This window comes from Fundulus heteroclitus, chromosome 16 (assembly GCF_011125445.2).
Source record: "Fundulus heteroclitus isolate FHET01 chromosome 16, MU-UCD_Fhet_4.1, whole genome shotgun sequence".
In the NCBI taxonomy this organism is placed as follows: domain Eukaryota; kingdom Metazoa; phylum Chordata; class Actinopteri; order Cyprinodontiformes; family Fundulidae; genus Fundulus; species Fundulus heteroclitus.
This window is the reverse complement of record NC_046376.1, coordinates 13441674-13463762: the sequence shown is the minus strand read 5'-3', so window position 1 is coordinate 13463762 and position 22089 is coordinate 13441674. Positions and strand designations below refer to the sequence as shown.

The 22089-nt window shown below is 41.6% G+C and overlaps 2 protein-coding genes across 2 annotated transcripts in view; one reads left to right on the top strand and one right to left on the bottom strand.

Moving 5' to 3' along the window:
* The first annotated feature begins 1212 nt into the window (after positions 1–1212).
* On the top strand, positions 1213–13170 carry tubg1 (tubulin, gamma 1). The gene is made up of 11 exons (XM_012878762.3): positions 1213–1415; positions 1793–1905; positions 5838–6005; positions 6117–6185; positions 7348–7427; positions 7530–7656; positions 8574–8660; positions 10697–10846; positions 10930–11082; positions 11174–11335; positions 12349–13170. The coding sequence occupies exons 1-11, from the start codon at positions 1367–1369 to the stop codon at positions 12544–12546; spliced, it is 1356 nt and encodes a 451-aa protein (XP_012734216.1). The 5' UTR covers positions 1213–1366; the 3' UTR covers positions 12547–13170.
* Positions 13171–13506: 336 nt separating this feature from the next.
* plekhh3 (pleckstrin homology, MyTH4 and FERM domain containing H3) overlaps positions 13507–22089 on the bottom strand; it is a 47734-nt gene continuing 39151 nt past the window's right edge. The window contains exons 8-13 of the mRNA XM_012878749.3: positions 21749–21956; positions 21423–21550; positions 19279–19399; positions 18399–18887; positions 17290–17481; positions 13507–15492 (exon numbers count right to left, since the gene is read on the bottom strand). Of these exons, the coding sequence (XP_012734203.1) occupies positions 15325–15492; positions 17290–17481; positions 18399–18887; positions 19279–19399; positions 21423–21550; positions 21749–21956 (1306 nt within the window). The 3' untranslated portion in view covers positions 13507–15324. The remainder of the gene's footprint in view (positions 15493–17289; positions 17482–18398; positions 18888–19278; positions 19400–21422; positions 21551–21748; positions 21957–22089) is intronic.

Sequence of the window (22089 nt, the reverse complement as noted above, 5' to 3'; positions counted from 1 at the left end):
GCTTTAGAAGCATCAATAAAACACATAAATACTGTAGTGTTGTGCAAATTATACAGATCTAAAATCTCCTGTAGCACAAAAATACACATGTCTGTACCGTGTTTGGGTTTAAAACCGAATTGATTTTCAGAGGTCAAAAAGAACTCTTCCAGCCTATTTAGAAGGACTCTTTCAAAAACTTTCGATAAACTACTAGCTAAAGCTATGGGTCGGTAATTATCCAAGGAGCTAATCTTACCCGTTTTATCTTTAATGGTAGGTACCAGAATGACAGATAGCATTGAATTAGGTAACAGACCATGTACTAGACAGCTAGTAAGACACATAGAGAGTAATGCACAGAGTTTTTTACTTGCATTTTTCAAATGCTCAACGGAAATGTTATCCATCCCACAGTAAAAAGTGTAAACAGTAACTTGTCTGTACTTGTAAAGGGCTTTGACATAAAAGCTTTGTACAAATATAAAAAAAAACGTATTGTTTATACGCCATCTCAAAAAAATCTCGCTTTTCAAAGTTTCGGATTTGTTTTTTTACAAAGACCACTTTTAGAAACGTATATAATTATTAAAACAAATTTAAATGGTCAAAATATGTGAGTGCGGTATAGTCCATTACTAGATTTTTATTTTATTTTAACACGTTTACCCGACCGGACGCGTACGTTCTCTCGCTGTTCGACATGACTAAAGGTATTTTAATCACTGTTCGCGATCACTTAGAAGGCAGCAAAAAATAGCACTTACAACTATGGCAAATAATAGTAGGCCTATGTTTTACATTTATGTATAATTGTCAGAGATTGTCAAAAAATGTGAGTCGCGTTGATAAAAAAAAAAAAAGTAGTAAGGAAAAGTGTTAAGGAATTGCACTACTTCCGTTAGGCACCTTTAAAATAAAACACAATTTCAGCTGAACTCTTTTCAGGAGTGGCGATAGACTTCCCCTCATTATGACGTGTTTAGCTTGTTTGAAGCATCTGGTCGTCCGCATCATTTATACGTCGGCGCACCGAAAGGAAGCGCCGACGTATAAATTAATTACTCGTCTATTGGAAGTTTCCACCTGGCCTTATGTTAATTTTTTATAATAGATTAATCATCGGATGACTGATGATTTTGCCGTCAACAATAAAGATTCAAAGTAATCGATTAAGTTTACTAGTGAAGTCAAAGCTTTTTTATCATGTCCCAACTTCTTCGCCGGCGAATGGAAAAGGAGCCGACCCAATGCCAAGCGGGAACGAGCGGGGCTGTTGATGGCGTTTCGGTATCGAAGCTGAGAGAAAATTGCAGCTGTCGTTTTTTTTAATGTATATTTAGCTAGCTTGCCTGCTAGCTGAACGAGGAGCAACTGAGGACTGAACATGCCGCGGGAAATCATAACGCTTCAGCTCGGACAGTGTGGAAATCAAAGTATGTGACGGAAAAAAAGAATAGCTAACTTGCTGCTTAAACGCAAACTGTGTTGTGCTCTGTCACAGGCGAATGCTCCACATTTCGGTTTGCTTGTCTCCGTGGTGTGCTATGGAGTCTGCTGAATGCTATAGGGAGTTGAAGCTAGTTAAAAAGATAGCTACTTTAGCGAAAAGGTCGCTGCATGTCAACTGTTATTGTACCCTAGCTTAGCAACGGCTAACGGGGCTCGCAACTGAAATGAGTTAACGTTAGCTGCTAGCGCTAGATAGCAGCGTGTGCTGTTTTTTGTTTTCTGCCGACTTGCAGTGGTCTGTCAAATGCATTTAACACGGGTTGATGTAAGACATTTGTCCGCGTTTTGTCTTGTTTTATAGTCGGCTTCGAGTTTTGGAAGCAGCTGTGTGCAGAGCATGGAATCAGCCCGGAGGGTATCGTGGAGGAGTTTGCAACGGAAGGGACGGACAGGAAGGATGTGTTCTTCTATCAGGTAACTGGGTCATCTGTGGGGATGGGTACCTGTCCCATTTGAACCGATACGGTACCGGTACCTGGCAATCGATACCGGTACTTAACGGTACCTATTTCCGGTACTTCTGTGTGCTTATGCAGTAATAAATGTTAGTTTATTAATAAGAAAAACCTTATTAAACAATATATAAATTTTAATACATTGCCTGAGCAATAATTAAGCATACTTTTACCAGAGTCAACGAGGTGAACACAGGATTGAAGCCATGTGTGAATAACATTCAGGGAATTGTTTTAGTGCAACAGTTAAAGAAATTAAGAAAAAAAATATATATTAAAAACTAGTGCTGTCAAACGATTAAAAATTTTAATCGCGTTTAATCGCATAATTTCAATAGTTAACTCGAGATGAATCGCATATTTTATCTTTTTATTTCTGAAAGTGTATTGTGTAAAGCCTATTGGGCTTTTTAATATGCAATTTTGCAATAAATGACACTAGTAAAAAAAACACATGCTTGTACAAAACATATTTTAATTTTTTATTTTCAAGCACTTTTCAGAATTGGAATGAAAACATCCTGGTGCCATAAAATGTTAAACTCTGGCCTATAATGGCTAAATCTCTAATCATAACGCCCTGATGCTTACACAATGTGTAAACAAATAAATATTCCATGCCGAAATTGATATATTATGTATTTTTTTGCCTCTTAAACAAAGATAGACATGGTATTAGGCATTTACATATAAAGTAATACTAATTGTACATTTTAGAGACAAAAAAGACAGCAAATTAATAAGCATTAATGTATGGTTAATGGGTTGGGTTTCTGCAATGTTATCAGCGTGTAAAAACTCATCTTCAGAACCAATGTCTGCTCAAAATGATGATCTGCACCATGTAATCTACTTTCAGGAGTTATCAGTTATTTCAGCCATAAACTGCAGAAAATACGGGCAGAGTTGCTCTTCCTGCCTTTACTCTCTCTGCTCCTATGTCAGTCTAGGAGGATGCGCTACAGCGTGTTATGAGGCGGAGGGATATTTCATCTGATTATACTCGGTGTCTGTAGTGTGGCAACGCCACTTATTTTAGAGCCCAAATAAGCGACTTCATTCTCAGAAACATGCCCAAAAAAACTGCAACCCGCCATTCATGAAATTTACAAGCGACTTTTGAGAAAAGTAGCCCAAAGTCGCATGAAATAAGTGGGCTTGGCAACAGTGAGCGCCGGTCTGTTTTGCTACAGTCTCTGGCTTTTTTGGAACTATGGAAAGCGCTGAGGGCAAAAAAACACAGTCTGGATAGTGCTGCGAGGGAAAAAAAGCATTAACGTGATTAACGCGCGTTAAAAAATATGTCGGCGTTATGGTCTAACCAAGTTAACGCATTAAAACTGACTATTAAAAACACATTTTATCCCGCTTTATAAATAACGAGAGGCTTTCCTCTCTGCTCTCTTTGCTCTGACTGCAGCTGAGTTTCAGGACGAGGCAGCTGTCTGTCTGTCTGTCTGGGAGACGGCGCTCGGAGAAGCTTGTACAAGTACCCAAGCCAACAAACTCAAGAACCATTGTTACTTTCACAGGAAGTCACCGATAGCAGAAGATAGTCGCTAGATTTTTCACTAGTATTTTAAAAAAAAAAGTTGCTGAATGGGTCTGAAAACTCGCTAAATTGGCAGCAGTGACCAGGTGCTTCCTCAGATTAGAAGTATTCCCGCCGCTGTCCTTGTGCTTCACCTCACAAATATTGCCACGAGCGTAATCTGCGGAGGCCAGGACAAAGCCCTGACTTCAGCGCCTGGAAGGTGGGCGGGGCAGGGTTCGCAGCAGCACTTACTGCTCGCTAAAAACAGTAAATGCAGACCGATCGATGTTTTTACGCGTTGTCTCCAACAGCACAGAGAAAAGTCGCTGGTCGCTTTTCTGAAAAAAAAAAGTAACTACAGGGGTCTGAAAACTCGCTAAAACTAGAGACAGAGTCTCTGCTTTGGCAACAGTGTCTCTCGCTCTCTCTCTTTTCCTCCCCCCGACATGCTCCTCATCCTCTTAACGACGCTGTTGCAGGCGCTGTCTGCGACGTAAACAATGGAACGAATATTCAAGCCAGATCATTTTCCCTTGATGAATTTTATGAGTCGAGGTAGGGCTGGACGATATAGAAAAAAAAAAGCATTTAGATGAAATAGAAATCATATTGATCAATATCGACAATTAACAACAAATTCAAAACATATATTTTAAGTGCAGCCCTGGCCATTTTATGCTGTTGCTTAGTGACTTATTTTTATATACAGAACCCACAAACACTGAATTCCGACTCAACCCTTTATTCAGTCAACTTTTTTACCAAAACTGCAAGTTTTTAAAAAAGCAAAAGAACGAGTGCTCTCTGAACTCTTTGAAGGGGGCGGAGCTTGGTGACAGAGCATTCCTGGGTTTGTGATTGGTTGGGAGGATGTAATGACTGTAATATTAACCTATATGGCTAGGAAGGAAAACTTTTTATTCTATTGAACTTACTGACCCTTATTTTCTATGATCGATGTACGTCTATTGACCGATATATATCGTTATTGAATTATCGTCCAGCCCTAAATCGAGGTCCTCGAATCATTCGCTGAATCATGGCAGCCGTAGTATGAAGTCTGTCCTCTTGAGGGACACTACATTTGTTCTAGAGGAGCCGACGAAACAGCGCCCTCTAGAAAAATGGTGTAACGCCTGACTATTGATGATAAATTTGCTTCTTTGTCTGCCATTTCTCTAATCCCCTCAACGTGTAATACTCTATTAAAGGCCTTTCTGTCAATCTTAGAGCAGCATCAGTCTTCAAAAACACAGTCGAACATGGCCCACATGGATAATTATAAAGTTAATAGGGCTTTGAACCGATTTTTTTTAATTTATTTTTCCCAAATCAGTTTGTTCCGAACAGAAAGGGAATTATAACGTTTCCGGTTATGAGTTCCACCAATAAATTGACGTTCCCGAACCGGTTAGAACAAAAAAAATACTGTTCCTGGAACGGTTAATTTCGTTCCTTTCGTTTGACAAATATAGCTATTGATATTGTGTTTGAAATGAGCGTTTTACTTAACGATGGATCGTAATTTACCTCTTATTTAAGATGTGTAGCTCTAGTGGAGACACCGCTCTCTCTCCATTCAGTCAGCGAATGTGTGATGTGATGTCACACAGGAAGTGAACCTCAGCCGTCATGGTAACGTGCGCAGGAAAATAATTAGTTTTTTTTTTTTAGTTAATTAGGCAACGAAAACTTTGAGGAACGAAATAAAACCGGTATTAACCGGTTACCATTATTTTTAAATAAGTGTTCCAGTTCCAGAACATAAAAAATAATAACGTTTCCAGTTTCGTTTCTGTTCCCTGTAAAATACAAAAAGTTCCCGGTTTTCGTTTTGGTTCCTTGAACCGGTTCAAAGCCCTGGTTAATAATGGTATAATTATTATAATTATGAAATAATAATAGTACTTGACTGAATGCCGATATGAATCAGTGGTAGTTTAATGCAGGGTGATTTAAAAAGTACCAAAAAACACAGATAATAAAAGGGACTCACTGACAAAACACATTGGTTTCTGACCAATGACTGAACAAATGAGGCACCAGGATTAACTAAGCTTGGCTATTATCCCTTTTATTATTTCATTGGTATATGAGAATTGACAGAATATGACGCGTGCCCTTATCAGTTTATGTGTATGTGTTGAGAATATAGGATAAAGGCTGTATGCGTCCTGTTTCTATAGGCATGGATATGCTTGTCCTCAAGCGCACCACCACTATTTGCCACTAGATGGCCTAATTGTCAAATAAGGTGGTAGAAACCAGCGGAGCCTGCTGGGACACTGACTGCTGTATGACCATCTAATCCCTCATTGTTAATCAAACCCCCCCCCCCCCCCCCCCCCCCCCTTCAGGCTGATGACGAACACTACATCCCCCGTGCTGTTCTCCTGGACCTGGAACCCCGCGTGATCCATTCAATCCTCAACTCCCCGTACGCTAACCTGTACAATCCAGAGAACATCTACCTGTCTGAGCACGGTGGGGGTGCTGGGAACAACTGGGCCAGTGGATATTCACAGGTCAGTTAGCAGAAATGGTACATCTTTCACCCAACATTGGCGATCCAGTTTAATTTAGACAATATTTACATCTATGGTTGTGTTTTTTTGTTTGTTGGTTTTTTCTTCCAGGGCAAAAAAATCCAAGAAGACATCTTTGATATCATTGACCGAGAGGCGGATGGTAGCGACAGTCTGGAGGCAAGTCCATCTCGGGGTCTTTGAGGTCGTGGTCGCTCTCAGATTGTGGTTATACTTACATTTAAACACAGATTTTTTTAAAAGTAAAGCCGTGTCTTTGTGTGGCAGTTCCACTCATTGTGTAGTCTGGCTAATTCAGAACATGTAGGAGCGGCGCGGCCGAGTTCAGACATCCAAACTATCGGGTGCTCGTTTTACAGTTAATGTGATGGATTAATGTAGTCTTAACATGTAAGAACAGCAACAATTTAGACTAAGTAAGCTATTGTGATTTGTGTTTTTTTTAATTTTTTCTCATGTGGTCCGTTTTGTTGTCTCTGTAATCACTTTGAGTCAATTTGTGGTCATTTTCTGTCTCTCTCTCTCTGAACTTGTTTATCCGCTTCGGGTCCATTTTATTTATTTTTCTCTTTGTTGTTGTTTTTAGCTTTACAGACAGTTTTTTTTGTAGAGGTGTAGTTACCCTCTCTGTGTCTTTTGATCGTAATTTTATGTGACTTTGATCATTTTAAGAGTCTTTGCTGCGTAAATCATCTACACATTCGGGTTCTGCCTAACATCAGCTTTCCATATCGGTCGTGAATACCAGACCGCTGTCTCTCTGCCCCGGCGATTTGCTCTCAGAAACATAAATGACTTTTAGACACAAAATGCTGAAACAGCGCCAGAGAAAAGCGGCAAAAAAAATCCCGGCCACCCCTCTCTATTATTCTTAGCTACTTTAGTTTTCGCCAACCTAATTCAGCCTCCAGCCTCTCATAAAATAACACGCGCGTTTCCCCTCCGCGGTCTGCAATTTCTGTAACTCCTTCACATTATGAGCCCACGTTATTATTTAGTGTGCGCACTGGGTAGGAAGGTGGGCCGAGCTGCTGTTGGCATGTGTGTGTTAGCAGGGTGTGGTGGGCAGCGTGTTTGGTGATAATAGTTGGGGTGAATGTTGAAGGCAGGTATTACAGGCCTGCCTTGGAAGGGGGGGGGGGGTTAAGGAGGAAGCTCATTTGCGAGGTGGGGCTCTGCTACCATTTATATAACTGCCTAGGAAGCGAGGCGTTTGCTCACCCACACGCTTTTCTGTTCCGCACCACTGGAGTCGGCTGTAAGCCCGGCACACATGTGGCGCTCGCCGCAGCGAAACGCGTAACCCTTTGTGTCTTCGCAGGGATTCGTCCTCTGTCACTCGATTGCCGGGGGAACCGGATCAGGACTGGGCTCCTACCTGCTGGAGAGGCTCAACGACAGGTCCGCAAGAAGCCACTCGCAGCTGCTTACTTTAGATTTGGCCTCGGGATCTGGTGTGTGTGTGTGTGTGTGTGTGCAAATCAAATATTTCCTGCTCCACAGGTACCCGAAGAAGCTGGTACAGACCTACTCTGTTTTCCCGAACCAGGATGAGATGAGCGACGTGGTCGTTCAGCCGTACAACTCGCTGCTCACGCTAAAGAGGCTTACCCAGAACGCAGACTGCGTGGTGAGCTGCGCCTGGGAGGAAGTGTTGATTATTATCGTGTACTTTGAGATAAAATGTGCACACGAGGCATTTTTATTTTCCTGAAAAGTTGTTTATTATTATTATTATTATTATTTATTATTAGTATACTGTTGGGTCATTGGCCCTGATTGGGATCCACAATATAAAAAAAAAAGTCCTTCCCTCTAAACAAGTGGAACATCAAAATGCCGCACCATTTTTTTCTTTTTGAGGATGCGTCAAACGTTGATCGATGAATAACTGCATCGTTATTCTTTGGGAGACAGGTTATTAGCATTACATTGTTGGGTGTTTTAGATTTTTTTTTTTATTTCTTTTATCATTGCAAAAGTGACATTGTTCATAATCTACACACTAATTATAGACCAGCTTGGCTTTTTAATCAATTAAACTTATTTATCTATTAGCGCTACAGCTGTCTCTTTTAATCTTCAAAGCTCCTTTATGGAAAAATAAAGCGGGGCTTCTCCATTACTTGTGCAACAAACTTGATGAACAGATCCTACTGGCAGCACTGAGGCCTTGCAAATGCATCTTATTAAATTTCGGAAAAACTTCTAAATATCTGATTGTATTAGACACAGACGCACAGGCAGTCTAATGGCATTTCCTCTTTAATACCTACTTCCTCCAGGGTCTTGCATAAGGACCTAATGTTGATTGAATTAGCCCGAGAGCTAATATAATCTAGCCTTAGAATTGGTCTCCCTGTTGCGACTAGTTTATCGTGTACGTCCTGCCTTCCTAACTAAGGCACACTGTGTGGCGTCTTAAGAGGCTCCCTAACTGTGTCATTACTGCAGTACCTTCTCACTATATATGTATATATACATCAACAGTGCTTTGGTTTGTTCTTTTCTTGTTGCCTCATAATTGCACTCTATGCTGTCCATCAGGTTGTGCTGGATAACACCGCTCTGAATCGCATTGCCACAGACAGGCTGCACATCCAGAACCCCTCCTTTTCCCAGATTAATCAGCTGGTGAGTACGATGTCGGTTTCGGTCTGAGCTCCAGTGAGTTATCTCAAAGGGTGTATTTGAACACCCTTGGTGCACACGAAAGAGACAATTTGGGCATTCACAGACTAGTTTAGCAGGTTAGTTGAACATAAAATATAATTGCTGCTTTCTTGGAAATGTGTGTAGCTCAATGGTAGGGTAGGTGGCTTGACTGGAAAACATTTGTTTGGTTTTTTTTTTTTTGGTCTCTTAATTTCTTGTCGAAGGTTTGTGTTGAAAGGTCTACACCAGGGGGGTCAAACTCCAGTCGATGAGGGCCGGTGTCCTGCAACTTTTATGTGTCCCTGGTCCAATGCACCTGAATCAAATGGCTGAATTAGCTCCTCAGTATGCAGTCACTGGCTGCATCCGAAAACCACTGAGCTATATAATACACAGGAGTGCTGATTTTGCCGAAAAACTGAAGTCACTGGCCGCCATCTTGCTACTCCCTACTCTCACAGAGTAGGGAGTAGCAAGTTTAGGAAGTGTCATACATCCATTAAAATCATAATTAACCACAAAAGGCTTTATTTACCAACAAATTGAGCGAAAACAAAGCATAAAACACCAAAATAACAACTAATATGCCAGCAGGACGTGATCATCTTTAATAAAAAACTTTGTATGCAACCAGAGTGAGCTACTGACGTATAAATTAAAAGCAAAGTCAAATAACATGGCTAAGCACCTTAAAAGAAAGAACTTTGCAATGTTCCTTATTGGCACTATGGAGCTATAAGGAATCCTGCAATCTTTTGCATGACATAACGTATTACCACAGTCCATCTTACGTACATCTTTTTCAGAAGGCTGTAGGCCTGTATTTGATTCGCATCCTCAGTTCATTTCCATCACGTAATGACGTCGGCGTTAAAGGCTGAAATCGGCACAGCAGTCAGAAGCTCCTTTCCCACCCACGATGAAGTTCTTGCTGTTGACCTTATGAGAGGTCAAGGAACAGGAGCTAGGAGATATAATTAGAACGCTTCGGGTGCAGCCATGTTCTCCAGAGTCCTGCTAATTACCTGCTAATTTACTCAGCTGTGTTGGACCAGGGACATGCATAAAAGCTGCAGGACACCGGCCCTCAAGGACTGGAGTTTGGGTTTGTTTGTTGATTTGGACACGTGCTTGTATTCATTGATACTGAAATGAAAGTCCTTTCCTAAGCAGACACCTGAAGGGTCAAAACCAACTGAACTTTGAAAGCGCTCATAACTTCATTCACCCTGACAAAAAAAACCCACATCCATCTAAAGACCAGGAAACCCAGAGCATGATGGTTCCCCCGCCATGTTTCACTGTCCGCATGGTGTTCCTTTGATGTGAAGTCCAACTATTTTTTTGAAATGTGCTCCAAAGGGTTCAAGTTGCAGCTTCGACCAACGTCCCTCTACGCTTGAGAGATTTTAAATGGGCACGAGGTTTCCGTCTTGCAGCCCTACGTCTTGTTCCAGACTCGTTGAGAGTAGATTGTCACATTTAAAACGTTAGCAGCACTTGTCTGCTGACCAGTTTCCATCTTCAGTTTTGCAAAAACAAAGATTCCTTTGCACAATGTTATTTAATCATTTGTAACCTCTCTGTAAACTTTCCTATCTCCTACTTTCGCCAACTGAGATCCATACACTGCAAAAACGGATCTAAAAATAAGCAAAATGTTCTTAAACATAGTATTTTTGTCCTTGATTTGAGCAGGTAAATAAGATCATCTGCCAATGGAATGAGTATATTGACCCCTAAATTAAGATAATTAGACATTTAGCACTTGAAATAAGATGGAGATGAATTGTTGTACTGTATTAAGTGCCAAAATCCTATTCTGTTGGCGGATCATCTTTATTTACCTGCTCAAATCAAGGACAGATGCACACATTTTAAGAAAAGTTTACTTATTTTTAGCTCCATTTTTGCAGTGTACAAGACTCTGCAAATGTTTGGGGTTTGAAATTGCCACTCCTAACGTACCGTCTACCTCTTACAACTCTTTCACAAGCCGCTGCTTTACTCTGCAGGTTTCCACGATCATGTCTGCCAGCACGACTACGCTGCGCTACCCAGGCTACATGAACAACGACCTCATTGGCCTGATCGCCTCACTCATTCCCACTCCCCGTCTCCACTTCCTCATGACCGGTTACACGCCCCTGACCACTGACCAGTCGGTGAGTGCTTTGTGATTCCAGCTCAGGTCAACGAGTGAAACATTAAAGTTAGGACCGAAATCCCTAATGCAGCCATGTCTCAGGTCGCTAGTGTGAGGAAGACGACCGTGCTGGACGTGATGAGGAGGCTATTGCAACCCAAGAACGTGATGGTTTCTACGGGGAGAGAGAGGCAGCCCAGTCACTGCTACATCGCTATCCTCAACATCATCCAGGGAGAGGTGGACCCCACGCAGGTATGACCGCACGCTGCGTCTGATTATAGATCCTGTCACCCTGAACGTTTAAAAAAATACATACAATCTTTGTTTATTTATGAACCCACAGGTGCATAAAAGCCTCCAAAGGATCCGGGAGCGTAAACTTGCCAATTTCATCCCCTGGGGTCCTGCCAGCATCCAGGTGGCTTTGTCCAGGAGGTCCCCGTACCTGGCGTCAGCCCACAGAGTGAGCGGCTTGATGATGGCCAACCACACAAGCATCTCTTCTGTAAGCGCTCGAGTCAATCTTACTCTTCCCATTCGTGCAATTATGCAGATATTTGGTATTTCTCATTCAGATATGTGACTTTAAACAGGGTTCCCGCGGATCCTTAAAAAGTCTTAAAAGGCATTGAAGTCTGTAACTTAAAACTAAGGCCTTAATTGGCATTAAAATGTCTTAAATCAGTTTTTCTTAGGTCTTAAAATTGTTACCAGGTCATTAATAGGATTTTATTTTTGTAATCCTTACCAAACAGTAAAATAATTGACACAATTATATTTTTTTAAATATACTGAACGGCTCAATGTAACCATTATTGGTTCCGTCCCGATAGCGGAACCAATAAAAACCGGACCATAACTGGGAAAAAGAGTTGGCACTGGTTATGTTGTGGTTTTTAAAACTGATTTATAGTTTAGTTTAGTAGGGAACAAAACAAAGTTTGTGAATTCAGTTCAGTAGTTGTTAAAAATATATCTGTAATTTGTGTTTTTTTTAGCTTTCTTCCTATATGAAATGTTTTTCAAAATTTTAAACATGTCTACTGGGCCAGAAAGTAATAGTTTATGTTAAAATAAACATTTGGGTAAAGTTGTCGCAACCAGGTTTTTCTCGTTTATCATGAATTTGGTCTTAACTTTTTATTTCAAGTGGCATTAAAAAGTCTTAAAAAGTCTTGAATTTAACTTGCCTTATGCTGTAGGAACCCTGTTAAAACTAAAATTCAGAGAAATCTAATTATTTTGGGGTAATTACCCAAAAAATATATACATTTTAAAAGCTGTGAAGCTTAAAAAAAAAAAAAGACAGTTTGATTGAATCTAAGATGCTACAGTTACTGTTTACTTCATTACAAAGTTAAACTTAGGTGGAAGTCCACACAAGGGTTAGTTCTCTGTAAGGCAACAGGCACTGAATCAAAACAGAAAGCACAGATTTTAAAGAAGTCTGACTTGATTTTTTTTTTTTTTTTTTTTTTCCATTTATAATTATACCTTTGGCCCCTGTTTGTGTTCTAGCTCTTCGAGCGGACGTGCAGGCAGTACGACAAACTACGAAAGCGCGAGGCCTTCCTGGAACAGTTTCGTAAAGAGGACATTTTCAAGGAGAACTTTGACGAGCTGGACAACTCGCGCGAAGTGGTGCAGCAGCTGGTGGACGAGTACACGGCAGCGACGCGGCCCGACTACATCTCCTGGGGCACGCAGGAGCAGTGACCCTTTTCATTTCACTGGCTATAGCTGCTGTTCTGGTAATTATTTATTAGCAGGTTATAGCATGTTATAATAGGATAGGCGGAGAAGAGACAGAGTCATATTAATACCAACTCATATTAACCAAAGTGTTTCCTGGACAGCCATATTCTAGAGGATCATAACCCTAGTTGATATAAAAGTTCACCTAATTAATTGTTCATTGCAAGTTTTATGGGTTTGTTTTCTGAACTTCACCTCCTGCAGCTTCTTTCTTTCACCAACGTTGACCGGTTGCCTTGTTTTTCTCTATTTTTATACAGAGTTCAGTAGTTTTGTTGGATTTACAGTAGTGTTTCTACCTGCCTAGGCTGGTAGGTAATGTAGGATTTGTTTTAGTTTTACTTCCACAGGTGAATTGTACCATCTGTCTTGCTGCTGACTCACAACGCCCATGTCTTCACCGTTCATGACCAACAAGAATGTCGAGCCGTACTCTGACCCGGTGGTAACGTCATTGTCATTTGAACAGCTTTCGTCTTCTAAAGTAACAGCCTGTAAATATGCTTTAAAAAGTCTGAAATGTATTGCTCCTTATTACTGTTTGTTGGACCTGTAAGATGAATAAACGTGTTTTCTATCATTGCACTTTCTTGCCTCCTAAAGCCACACTCGATTGTATGGAAACATTAATATTATCTACATGATGATGCAACGTTATTTCCCCCCCTCTCACCTGGAGCACAGCGTACCAGCAAGCATGTAATTCGGTTAAGGCTCATTACCCGCGGGGAACGCGAAGGGCACTTGGCAACGCTTGCCTTGGCGGGTATTGTTTTCGCTTCTGAACTTTGGAGACTACTCAAAAGCTGCATCGCTGGTGCCAGACTGCAGAATTTTTTGTGTTTAAATTACTTCCTTAAAACACACCTGGTTGCAAACACATCACTGTGAAAGAGCTTAAGCGACAATGACAATAAAAGGTAAAATTTGTGTTTTGTTTTATTAATTACAGTATTTATAGTTTTTTTTATTGCACTCCCAAGTTAGTTAAAAATAGTGCAATTAAATATACACATTACATAAAAAGGTACCATGCAGCTTACAGACAAGCTTAATACTAAGCAAGGACATCTGCCGTCTTTTTTTTGTTTTGTTGGTTTTTTTTTTACATATCTAGTATGGAGCTGCCTGCAGCTGCAGTGGGAAAAAAAAGCTAAAGACCTGCTTCTGAACCAGGGAGAGGGCAATGACTTGTCAAGGCCTTTCATGGCATAGAAACAAAAGTGTTCAAACTGGTTATTTTCTAGAGTGTGTAGCAGATATCACTTTAGGATCATCCTTACCAAAAATATACAACTGACTCTTAGATATTGATCTTGGAAGACAAAACATTTAAGTACGGTTAGGGATTCTGACTGGATTTGTTGGCTTCTTTTTCTAAAAGCTTATATATATATATATAAAAACGAAAACTAGTCTTTGGTCCAAGTTTGGCTTTTCAGGGAGGAAAACAGGAGCTAGAGAGGATTAGAACCAACAAACCAATGGCCCTGGTCACTTAGAGCAAACTTAATGTAAAAATAAGTCTGGATCTACATTTAAGACAAAGAGTTAAAAAAAAGAAAAGAAAAAAAGTCTGCATAAATAATGCAAAAGCGTCCACATTAGAAATGTTTCTTTTCTTGCATGCCAGGCAACTCGTGGGGCACTGCGTGTTAACGGCGAGGCGATGAAGCTTCGGGACGTTCCTTCCGTTAAATAAAGAAGCACCTGTTGTTATCTTCAGCAGAAGAGTGCTGCACCGGGTCGGGTGCTCTCCAGGTTTCACGCCCGGGACAACGAGCAGCACGACAACGGGGGTGGATCAGAGTATTTGGCGGCAAACGTGTTGAAAACAGCTGGAAAATGCTTTGATTTCTTTATAACGCGTACAGCCCTGGATCCTCAATGTGCCATGAATGAAATTGTTTTTTTTGTTTTTTTTCTCCGTGATCAGATTGACACCCTGGCAGGAGGCTGTGCAGTCCTAGCAGCCAAAGTGACTCAGCCGCAGAGTTCCAACATCTGCTTCCAGTTCCAAGTTCACATGGCCTCGCTGCATCGACAGTTCCAGGTAATTGAAGCCCAGCCGGGATCTTATGAAAACTGACTGACTGATGAAGGGGCCGGGGAGAGTCAGGGTGGGTGTGTGTGTGTGTGTGTCACTGAATGTTCTCAATACTGTTCCAGCAGAGCACGAGGGACGTCCGCCTTCTAGGAAAGGCAAATCCAATATGGCGCACAGCGAGGGGAGAGGGTAGTGTTTTTTTTTACTCTGAGCTTGGAGCTTTTATGAGGGGCAGCTCCGCAGCTTATGATCGTTGAAATCTTCGTTCTTAATGTTTGCGGTTGGTAGTAAGGCCCACGCCAACTTCTCGCCCGAGCAGGGTGCGGTGCGGCTGGGGTCGGGCTCGTGGCCAATTAGACTAACAAAGATTGATGCATTGTGGGAAAGGGTGGGGGCGTGCGCGACACCTCATCAGTAACGGCGCTGGTTTTTCTGTGCGTTTCCAGGCCCTCCTGCCTTCCCTTGCGCTGTCCCACGATTTTAATTCTAAGACCAGCCTCAACTGGAAAACTCGGGGAAGGTTTATTTTCATAGATGGGGAGGGGAAAAACAGCCCTCTCTTTGTATTGGCTCCAGCACCATTCCCAGTGGAGGAGGCCAAGGATCTTCAGGACCGGGCCTGAGCCTCGCCAGGGAAATAGGACGGTGGAGGGGAGGGGATGGGGGGGGGGTAATGTAGGTAAGAGTTCCTCTTAAACGGGGTGAGACGGCAGCTCCAGAAGCGTGGGCGTCGAGGCCATGTGATGGAAGCTCACATCTGTGCTCTCTGTGAAGGTGATGGTGTCCGGATCTTCTCCTTTACCTCGCTGGCGATGGATGGCATTGAAATAGGCGTTCATCAGCTGCATGATCTCAGTCAGCTGTGGTGAGAGAGAGAGAGAGAGAGAAAGAGAGAGAGAGGTCAAACTGGTGTCTGTCCGGCACTGTCACAGGAGGGTGGAGAAAGATTATGTCATCCAGCTGCTTGAAAACGACCAGGAGCAGATGATGCAGACATTCAGCAATTATTGAGGACACGGAGTACACAGTCCTTTATAGGAACACTGTCCGAATGCGTTGACAGTTTTAACGTAGAGGCTTTTGGAAAAGTACTCAGAACCATTGAGTTAGTCTGCATTTTGCCACATCGCAATCACAAACCTGAGCGATTTAAGATTTTACATGATAGACCCTGAAGTTAAACAGAAATTAAACATGGATTTTTTTGTTTCTTTCGAGAGGAAAAAATAAATAAATAAATAAATTAAAAAAATCTGAAAAGTGTGGCCTGCATATGTTTTCAGTCGCTTTGCATCCAACACGGCAAAATAAAATCCAGTTCAACTAGAAGTCACCTACTTAGTAACAAAGTTTTTAACATCTCAAAAGACTTGCAGCAGCACTGCAAAAAAATAAGTAAAATTTTCTTAAAATTTGTGTTTTTGTCCTAGATTTGAGCAGGTAAATAAGATTATCTGCCAATGGAATGAGTATTTTGGCCCCTAAAATAAGATAATTGGACATCCTGCACTTGAAATAAGATGATGGAGATGAATTGTTCCTATTTTATGTGCAAAAATCTTATTCTATTGGCAGATCATCTTATTTACCTGCTCAAATCAAGGAAAAATACACAAATTTTAAGAATATTTAACTTATTTTTAGTTCCGTTTTTGCAGTGAGTAACTTTAGTGAAACGTGGCTCTAGAACGTATTAAATCGAGGGGCCGGAATACAAACGCATGCCATAACTGCCAGATTTTTGATTAAATACATCAAAACAATGCATCGTTTCACAATTCTACACAAATATAGGTTAGGGTTTGCGGTTTTAAGAAAATCATGTAGGATTCAATTTGCCTCTCCATTTACCTGACCTAAAAAGACAGAAGGCCAAAAAACTGCCAGGACACTTTTTCCCTCATTGAAAGCTTCCCCTCAACAGAGCAGCTCTAAGTAAAACGGTCACCTGCTCCTAAACGAACAGTCATCCCTTCATTCAGCCGCTAAAAATCGCACCGACTATCAAATCTTCTTTGTTTTCTGTGCCCAGTGGTGCAAAGCCCTTCCTACGATGTCAGAGCACTATAGGGACTTAAGTTCATAAAAGAAGAAGTCTAAATGAGCTGCACTTCAAGTTGCCTGAGCCCAATAAATAAATAAAAGCCACTCTTGTGCCTCACGAGAGATCACAGAGGGATTTTTTGTTCCGTGTGGGAAGATGCAAGGAAGTCAGTCCAGTGAAAGGCAAGATTTGTTCTCAACAGGGGGGGAGGGAGTGTCTTGTCTGGAGGAGCATCCACGTTTCTGAGAAATGTTTAGCCTAATATTTGAATCCAACCGCAGCAATAAAGCCTCAGCCCCCCGCGCCTTTTATTACCCGGAAGTTTAACTTGTGGTGGTCTCCGCTGGTCAGGCAGAGGCAGCAGGTTGGCGTGCTCTCGATTCGGACTGAATCAACGAGTGTTTTTTAAGCCGGTCAAAGAGCCGGAGGGAAGAGGGCGGGGGCATGGTGAGAAGACAGTGGGCCTCTTCTCTTGTGCTGCAGGACACAGCATGCTGATAAGGCTCCTTGTTTCTCCAAAGACTGCGATGGAGATGGACTGAGGTCTCCTTTTTATTTATTTCTTTAACACTCTGGATTTACAGACTTGGGATGTGGGAGCCACCTTACTTACCTTGGTGGTTTCGAATATTAGATCCCGATCCCCAGCTGTGATCTTGAAGGTGTTGCTGTCAGATACGCCGTAGGAGCAGATCTGGCCATAAGGAAACGACTCCAACGCCTCTGACTCTCCCTGCTTGTAGATGGACACGGATGTGGCAGCTACACCCAGCCACAACTTCTCGGAGAAATTCCCTGTTGAACTCTGCGGGCAGAGAGACAGAGAGAGAGACAGTCAAAGGGGAGAGACGGCACCGCACTGCAAAAACTGATCTAAAAATAAGTAAAATGTTCTTAAAATTAGTGTATTTATTCCTTGATTTGAGCAGGTAATTAAGATTACCTGCCAATGGAATGAGTATTTTGACCCCTTAAAATAAGATAATTAGACACCCTGCACTTGAAATAAGATGATTGAGATGAATTGTTCCTATTCCAAGTGCAAAATTCTTATTCCATTTGCAAATCATCTTATTTACCTGCTCAAATCAAGGACAAATACACTAATTTTATAATCTTATAATCTTATAATTTATTTATTTATGTTCTTTCACTTTCTTTTTTCAAATATCACATTACACATGTCAGCTTACATAATAATATATATGATTTAGCAATGGCATCTAGGTGTTATTCGAGTGTATCTGTTGCTTTATGTCTGTTGGTTGTGCTGTTCTTTTTGTGTCTCTTTCCAGGTGATGGAGCAGACAAAGAAGGTTTTATCATTCTCTCCCTTTTATCTCCTCTTTCTTTCACCTCTACTCTTTTTTTTCTTTTCTTTCACTTTTTGTTCTTCCTTTACTCTCCCATTGTCATGTCCATATAATTTGAAATTCTCCTTGCAGGAATCATAATAAAGCTATTTACAAGCATAAATCAAGTGGAGCACTATGGCGAAAGCTGTTTGCTCCACTTGTAAAAGCAAAATCTGTCGAGCTCTATCTGGCATTGAGACATCAATTCCTATTGCCATATTGCTAGACAGGACACTGGAGAAGAAAAAAAAAAAAATCAAGGACAAATACACAAATTTTAAGAACATTTTACTTATTTCTAGTTCCGTTTTTGCAGTGCGGTTCCAGGGGAGCAAAACTAAAACAAGTCCCCCTCCAAAATACTCACTATATAAAAGTCCACTTCATAAAGAGTGCATCCAAAGCCCGACCACTGGCGCGCAATTGTGAGGTAAGCAGCCATACTGTCCCTGCCACTGTAGCCGGCCAGACCTTTCCAACGGTCCAAGATGGCTGCCGTGACGGCCGCGGCCTCCTCCTTCAGTCGACTGAGCAGGCGCTTGTCGTTCTCCATCTTCTGTTTATGCGCCACCGTAGCCGAGTGGCTCCACAGCGTCCCAGCCAGGAGACCCGTGGGGAAGCGCTGCGTGGCGGGACAGTCCTGAGCCTCCACCTGACAGGGCGGGGCTGCTTGCGGGGCAGAGAGGGACATGAGAACCCGCGTTTCGAGCATGTGACCGGGGAAGAGTTCGTCCAGAGGGGGGAAAGGGGCGTGTGTGCTGTAGTCGCCGACGAGGCTCTGAAGCCTCAGGGCTGCCAATGCCACCAGGTCCTCCTCGCGGGCTGGAAGCTGACCACGGACCACCATCTCATGGCACTGCAGCGCAAAGACCAGGAGAGACAGAAGGTCACGGCTGTTACTAATAACCCAAATCCAATCATTTTTGGACCCACCCTGTTTTATTGCACCTTATAAATCTTTTATAGAAGTCCTCGGGGAAAAAAATGCTGTAATGAAGCTACCTTTTGACCCCAGCTGCACTTGAGCAGCACTGTTAGTCATACTTTTTATGCTTTTCTATGTTCTCTTCTGCAATCACATCATGTCAACTGGCTGTGACTCAAGATTGTTCTTCAATTTGATTTAGAACAGAAAGAATGACTTGCTGAAGGGTCATAAATTAAATCTCACTATTGGTCACTTATTAAGGCAACAGCAGACAAAGGATGTACTGTTTCTTTTTTTGTGTGTGTGTGTGCCGCCTTACCTGCTCAAAGAGGAATAAATACTCTATGCTGTCCACTGATATGCTGTCAGCGTCCAACAGGCAGTAGAGCTTAAAACACAGTTTCCACTGGGACTTAGACTCCGACTCTTTGGCGGTGAAGCTGCACAGAGAGAGAGCGGAGTAGCTAATGTGTTACGATTATACCATACCTGATCTACATTAGTTAAAAAACAGTTCATGTTTAACCTGTCCCCACACAATTTGAGAGTATTTGTCTTTGGAAAGTACCAAATTCATCTTTGCTTCCCAGGGGCCACGCAGGATTACTCAACAAGAACAGAAAAAGGTCACTTGACGTAAAGGATGTCAGCAATGATTTAGTGTCTATACTAAAACAGAAGAAAAAACCTGAAAATAAATGCATCTTGGAGGCCAGTTTCTCTCAACGACTCGTCAAAACGGGAAAGACAAGAGCACATGCCAGTCAAGTAAGATAAACCTTTGTTGATCATTCATCACCAAAAATGGTTACAAAAATACCTGCCAACACAAATGTCAAGATATCTAAAGTCGGGCCATAATTCAACTGTGACAAATTAGGACCCAAGTTTACCTCTCAGCAACAGTGTTAGAAGGAAGGTAGAAAGACCTCAAAAGCTCACGGTTTAGACAACCATTGCAGTCTTTTCATGCCAACCACTTATTTGGGAGACGTGAATTAAAAGCCTTTTCTTTCCTTGTGATGCCATCAGTCTGCTTTCACGAAATAGCACAGTACCTTCACAGCCACCCTGAAAGTTATAAATGGAATAATTGAAGCCTTGGATGCTAATAAACACTGTCCTGCCCGTTTCAATGACTCGTCTAAGGCGTTTGACTCTGTTGATTATACTATCCTTTGTCTGATATTGGTTCATCAGATAACAGTGTATGCTGGTTATCTAATTATCTGTCAAATCGTAGACAGTGTGTGCAGTGGTTTGTCATCAGAATATGTAAACATCACAAAAGATGAGCCACAGGGTTCCATTTTAGGTCCAACTCTGTTTTCTGCTTATGTAAACAGTGTAGGATAAATTGTTACTGATGCTTGTAAACGTTCTATGCTGATGACACTGTGATTTACTGCCATGCAAAAATTAACTACTGAGCGTAGGCGCCTGCAGCCTGCATTTGAGATTGTTCAACCTGACTTGCTTGGTTTAAGACGAGACTGATATTTAATGCTGATAAGATAAAGGTCACTGTTTGCTGACAAAGGTTCCACAAACCCTCCATTCCATAAAAACAATAACAGCTAAACCTATCTGTACCATGGTACAGATATTAACAATAAGCTTTAGTTTAAGTCACACATTGAACATTTTGTAAAGGAATTCAAGATCAAACTCTGTTTTTTCTTCAGAAATAGATTGTTTTCTATCCGTGCGAGGAAGCATCATGTCTTAAGGACCTTCCTATTTCTATTAGATTACTGCGATGTTTTATATATGAAAGCATCTCCAATCTTTCTACATATGCTGGATGATGTCTAGGGTACAAATCTCTCACTCACCTCTGCACTTTATATTCTCGGGTAAGCTGGCTATCATTACTAACCCGTAGACTCATGCATCCACACAGGTTCATCTAATAAAGCTCTCATTGGATTGTTCCCACCCTATTTATCCCTCTACGTGTCAAATGGACAATCCAGCCATAGACTTTGTTTTCAGGAGTAAGAAAAGCATTTTCTTGCATCTAAAAGCTCTACAGCAGGATCTGTAGAGTGCTCCGAGTTATAAAAAAATAGGTCATCAAAGCAACGGGATAAGGGTCCAAAACATAGACATAGACATTTTTTTTTTTAAATGGATTGCTACACCTTCTTCTTTTGCCATATCAGTTCCAGACCTTTATCTCTAGAAAACTAGGGGTTGAGCTAAAGAGAAAAGTGCATAAGAGAAGAACTGGGATTTTAGAAGTCATCAAGATTGTTCAAAGAGGAATTTTATAGAAGAATAAATGCTATCCCACTGGCAAAAGGGAGTTGTGCAAACAGCAGTGGTGCCAATAAGTATTACACTAGTGATCATGCATTGCATTGTAATGCAGATTCTAATGTCACAAATTGCTTCCATTTCTGACAAATTTTGGGCACTTTCTGCATTTTAAAACAGGAAAGGTATGGATCCACTTTGTACCTGGTCAGGACGTCCGCGATCAGAGAGTTCCCTGAAACCGGCTGCTCCCATAGTGCATTCTGTTCAAACAGTGCAAATGTATTTTTACTGTCTTGAAGGCCCAGCTTCTCTTGCATCCTTCGGACCACCTGTTGATAGCAGAGGAGAGATTGGTTTTGGGAAAAAAAAAAAAAAAAAAAAAAAAAGTTTGTGGTTGTTTGGGGATTTGCTTCAAGCCACGTCATTTATATTTTTGGACAGAAACACGTGTGAGAATATAAAAAAAAAAAAAAAAAAAAAATCTGGGAAAGGTTTAAACCGTCCAAGCTGAATAAATGCTTCCAAACCTCATTGGCAGTCGTGTGCGAGCTGATGTAGAGCTGGCAGGATCCGGTACCGGGGTAGTGCACGGTGCACAGCATCTCCTGTCGGTTCATCAGCATCTGGATCTCTTCCCACGACGGCACACACTCGCGGCATTTTGTCTTTTCCAAGGCCTCGCTGATGAACGACGCATAGTTATCCATCTCAGATTCAGGAGTTTGGCTCTGAATTCTGCAAGATGCATAAAACGTACGAGAGAATGAAAATATCCTCTACGTGTGCATGCGCAACATAAACCCAATTCAGGATTTTAGAAAAAGCTGATCGTATTAGCAGGCTCAATCTGCTGGTTTTATACTCCTTC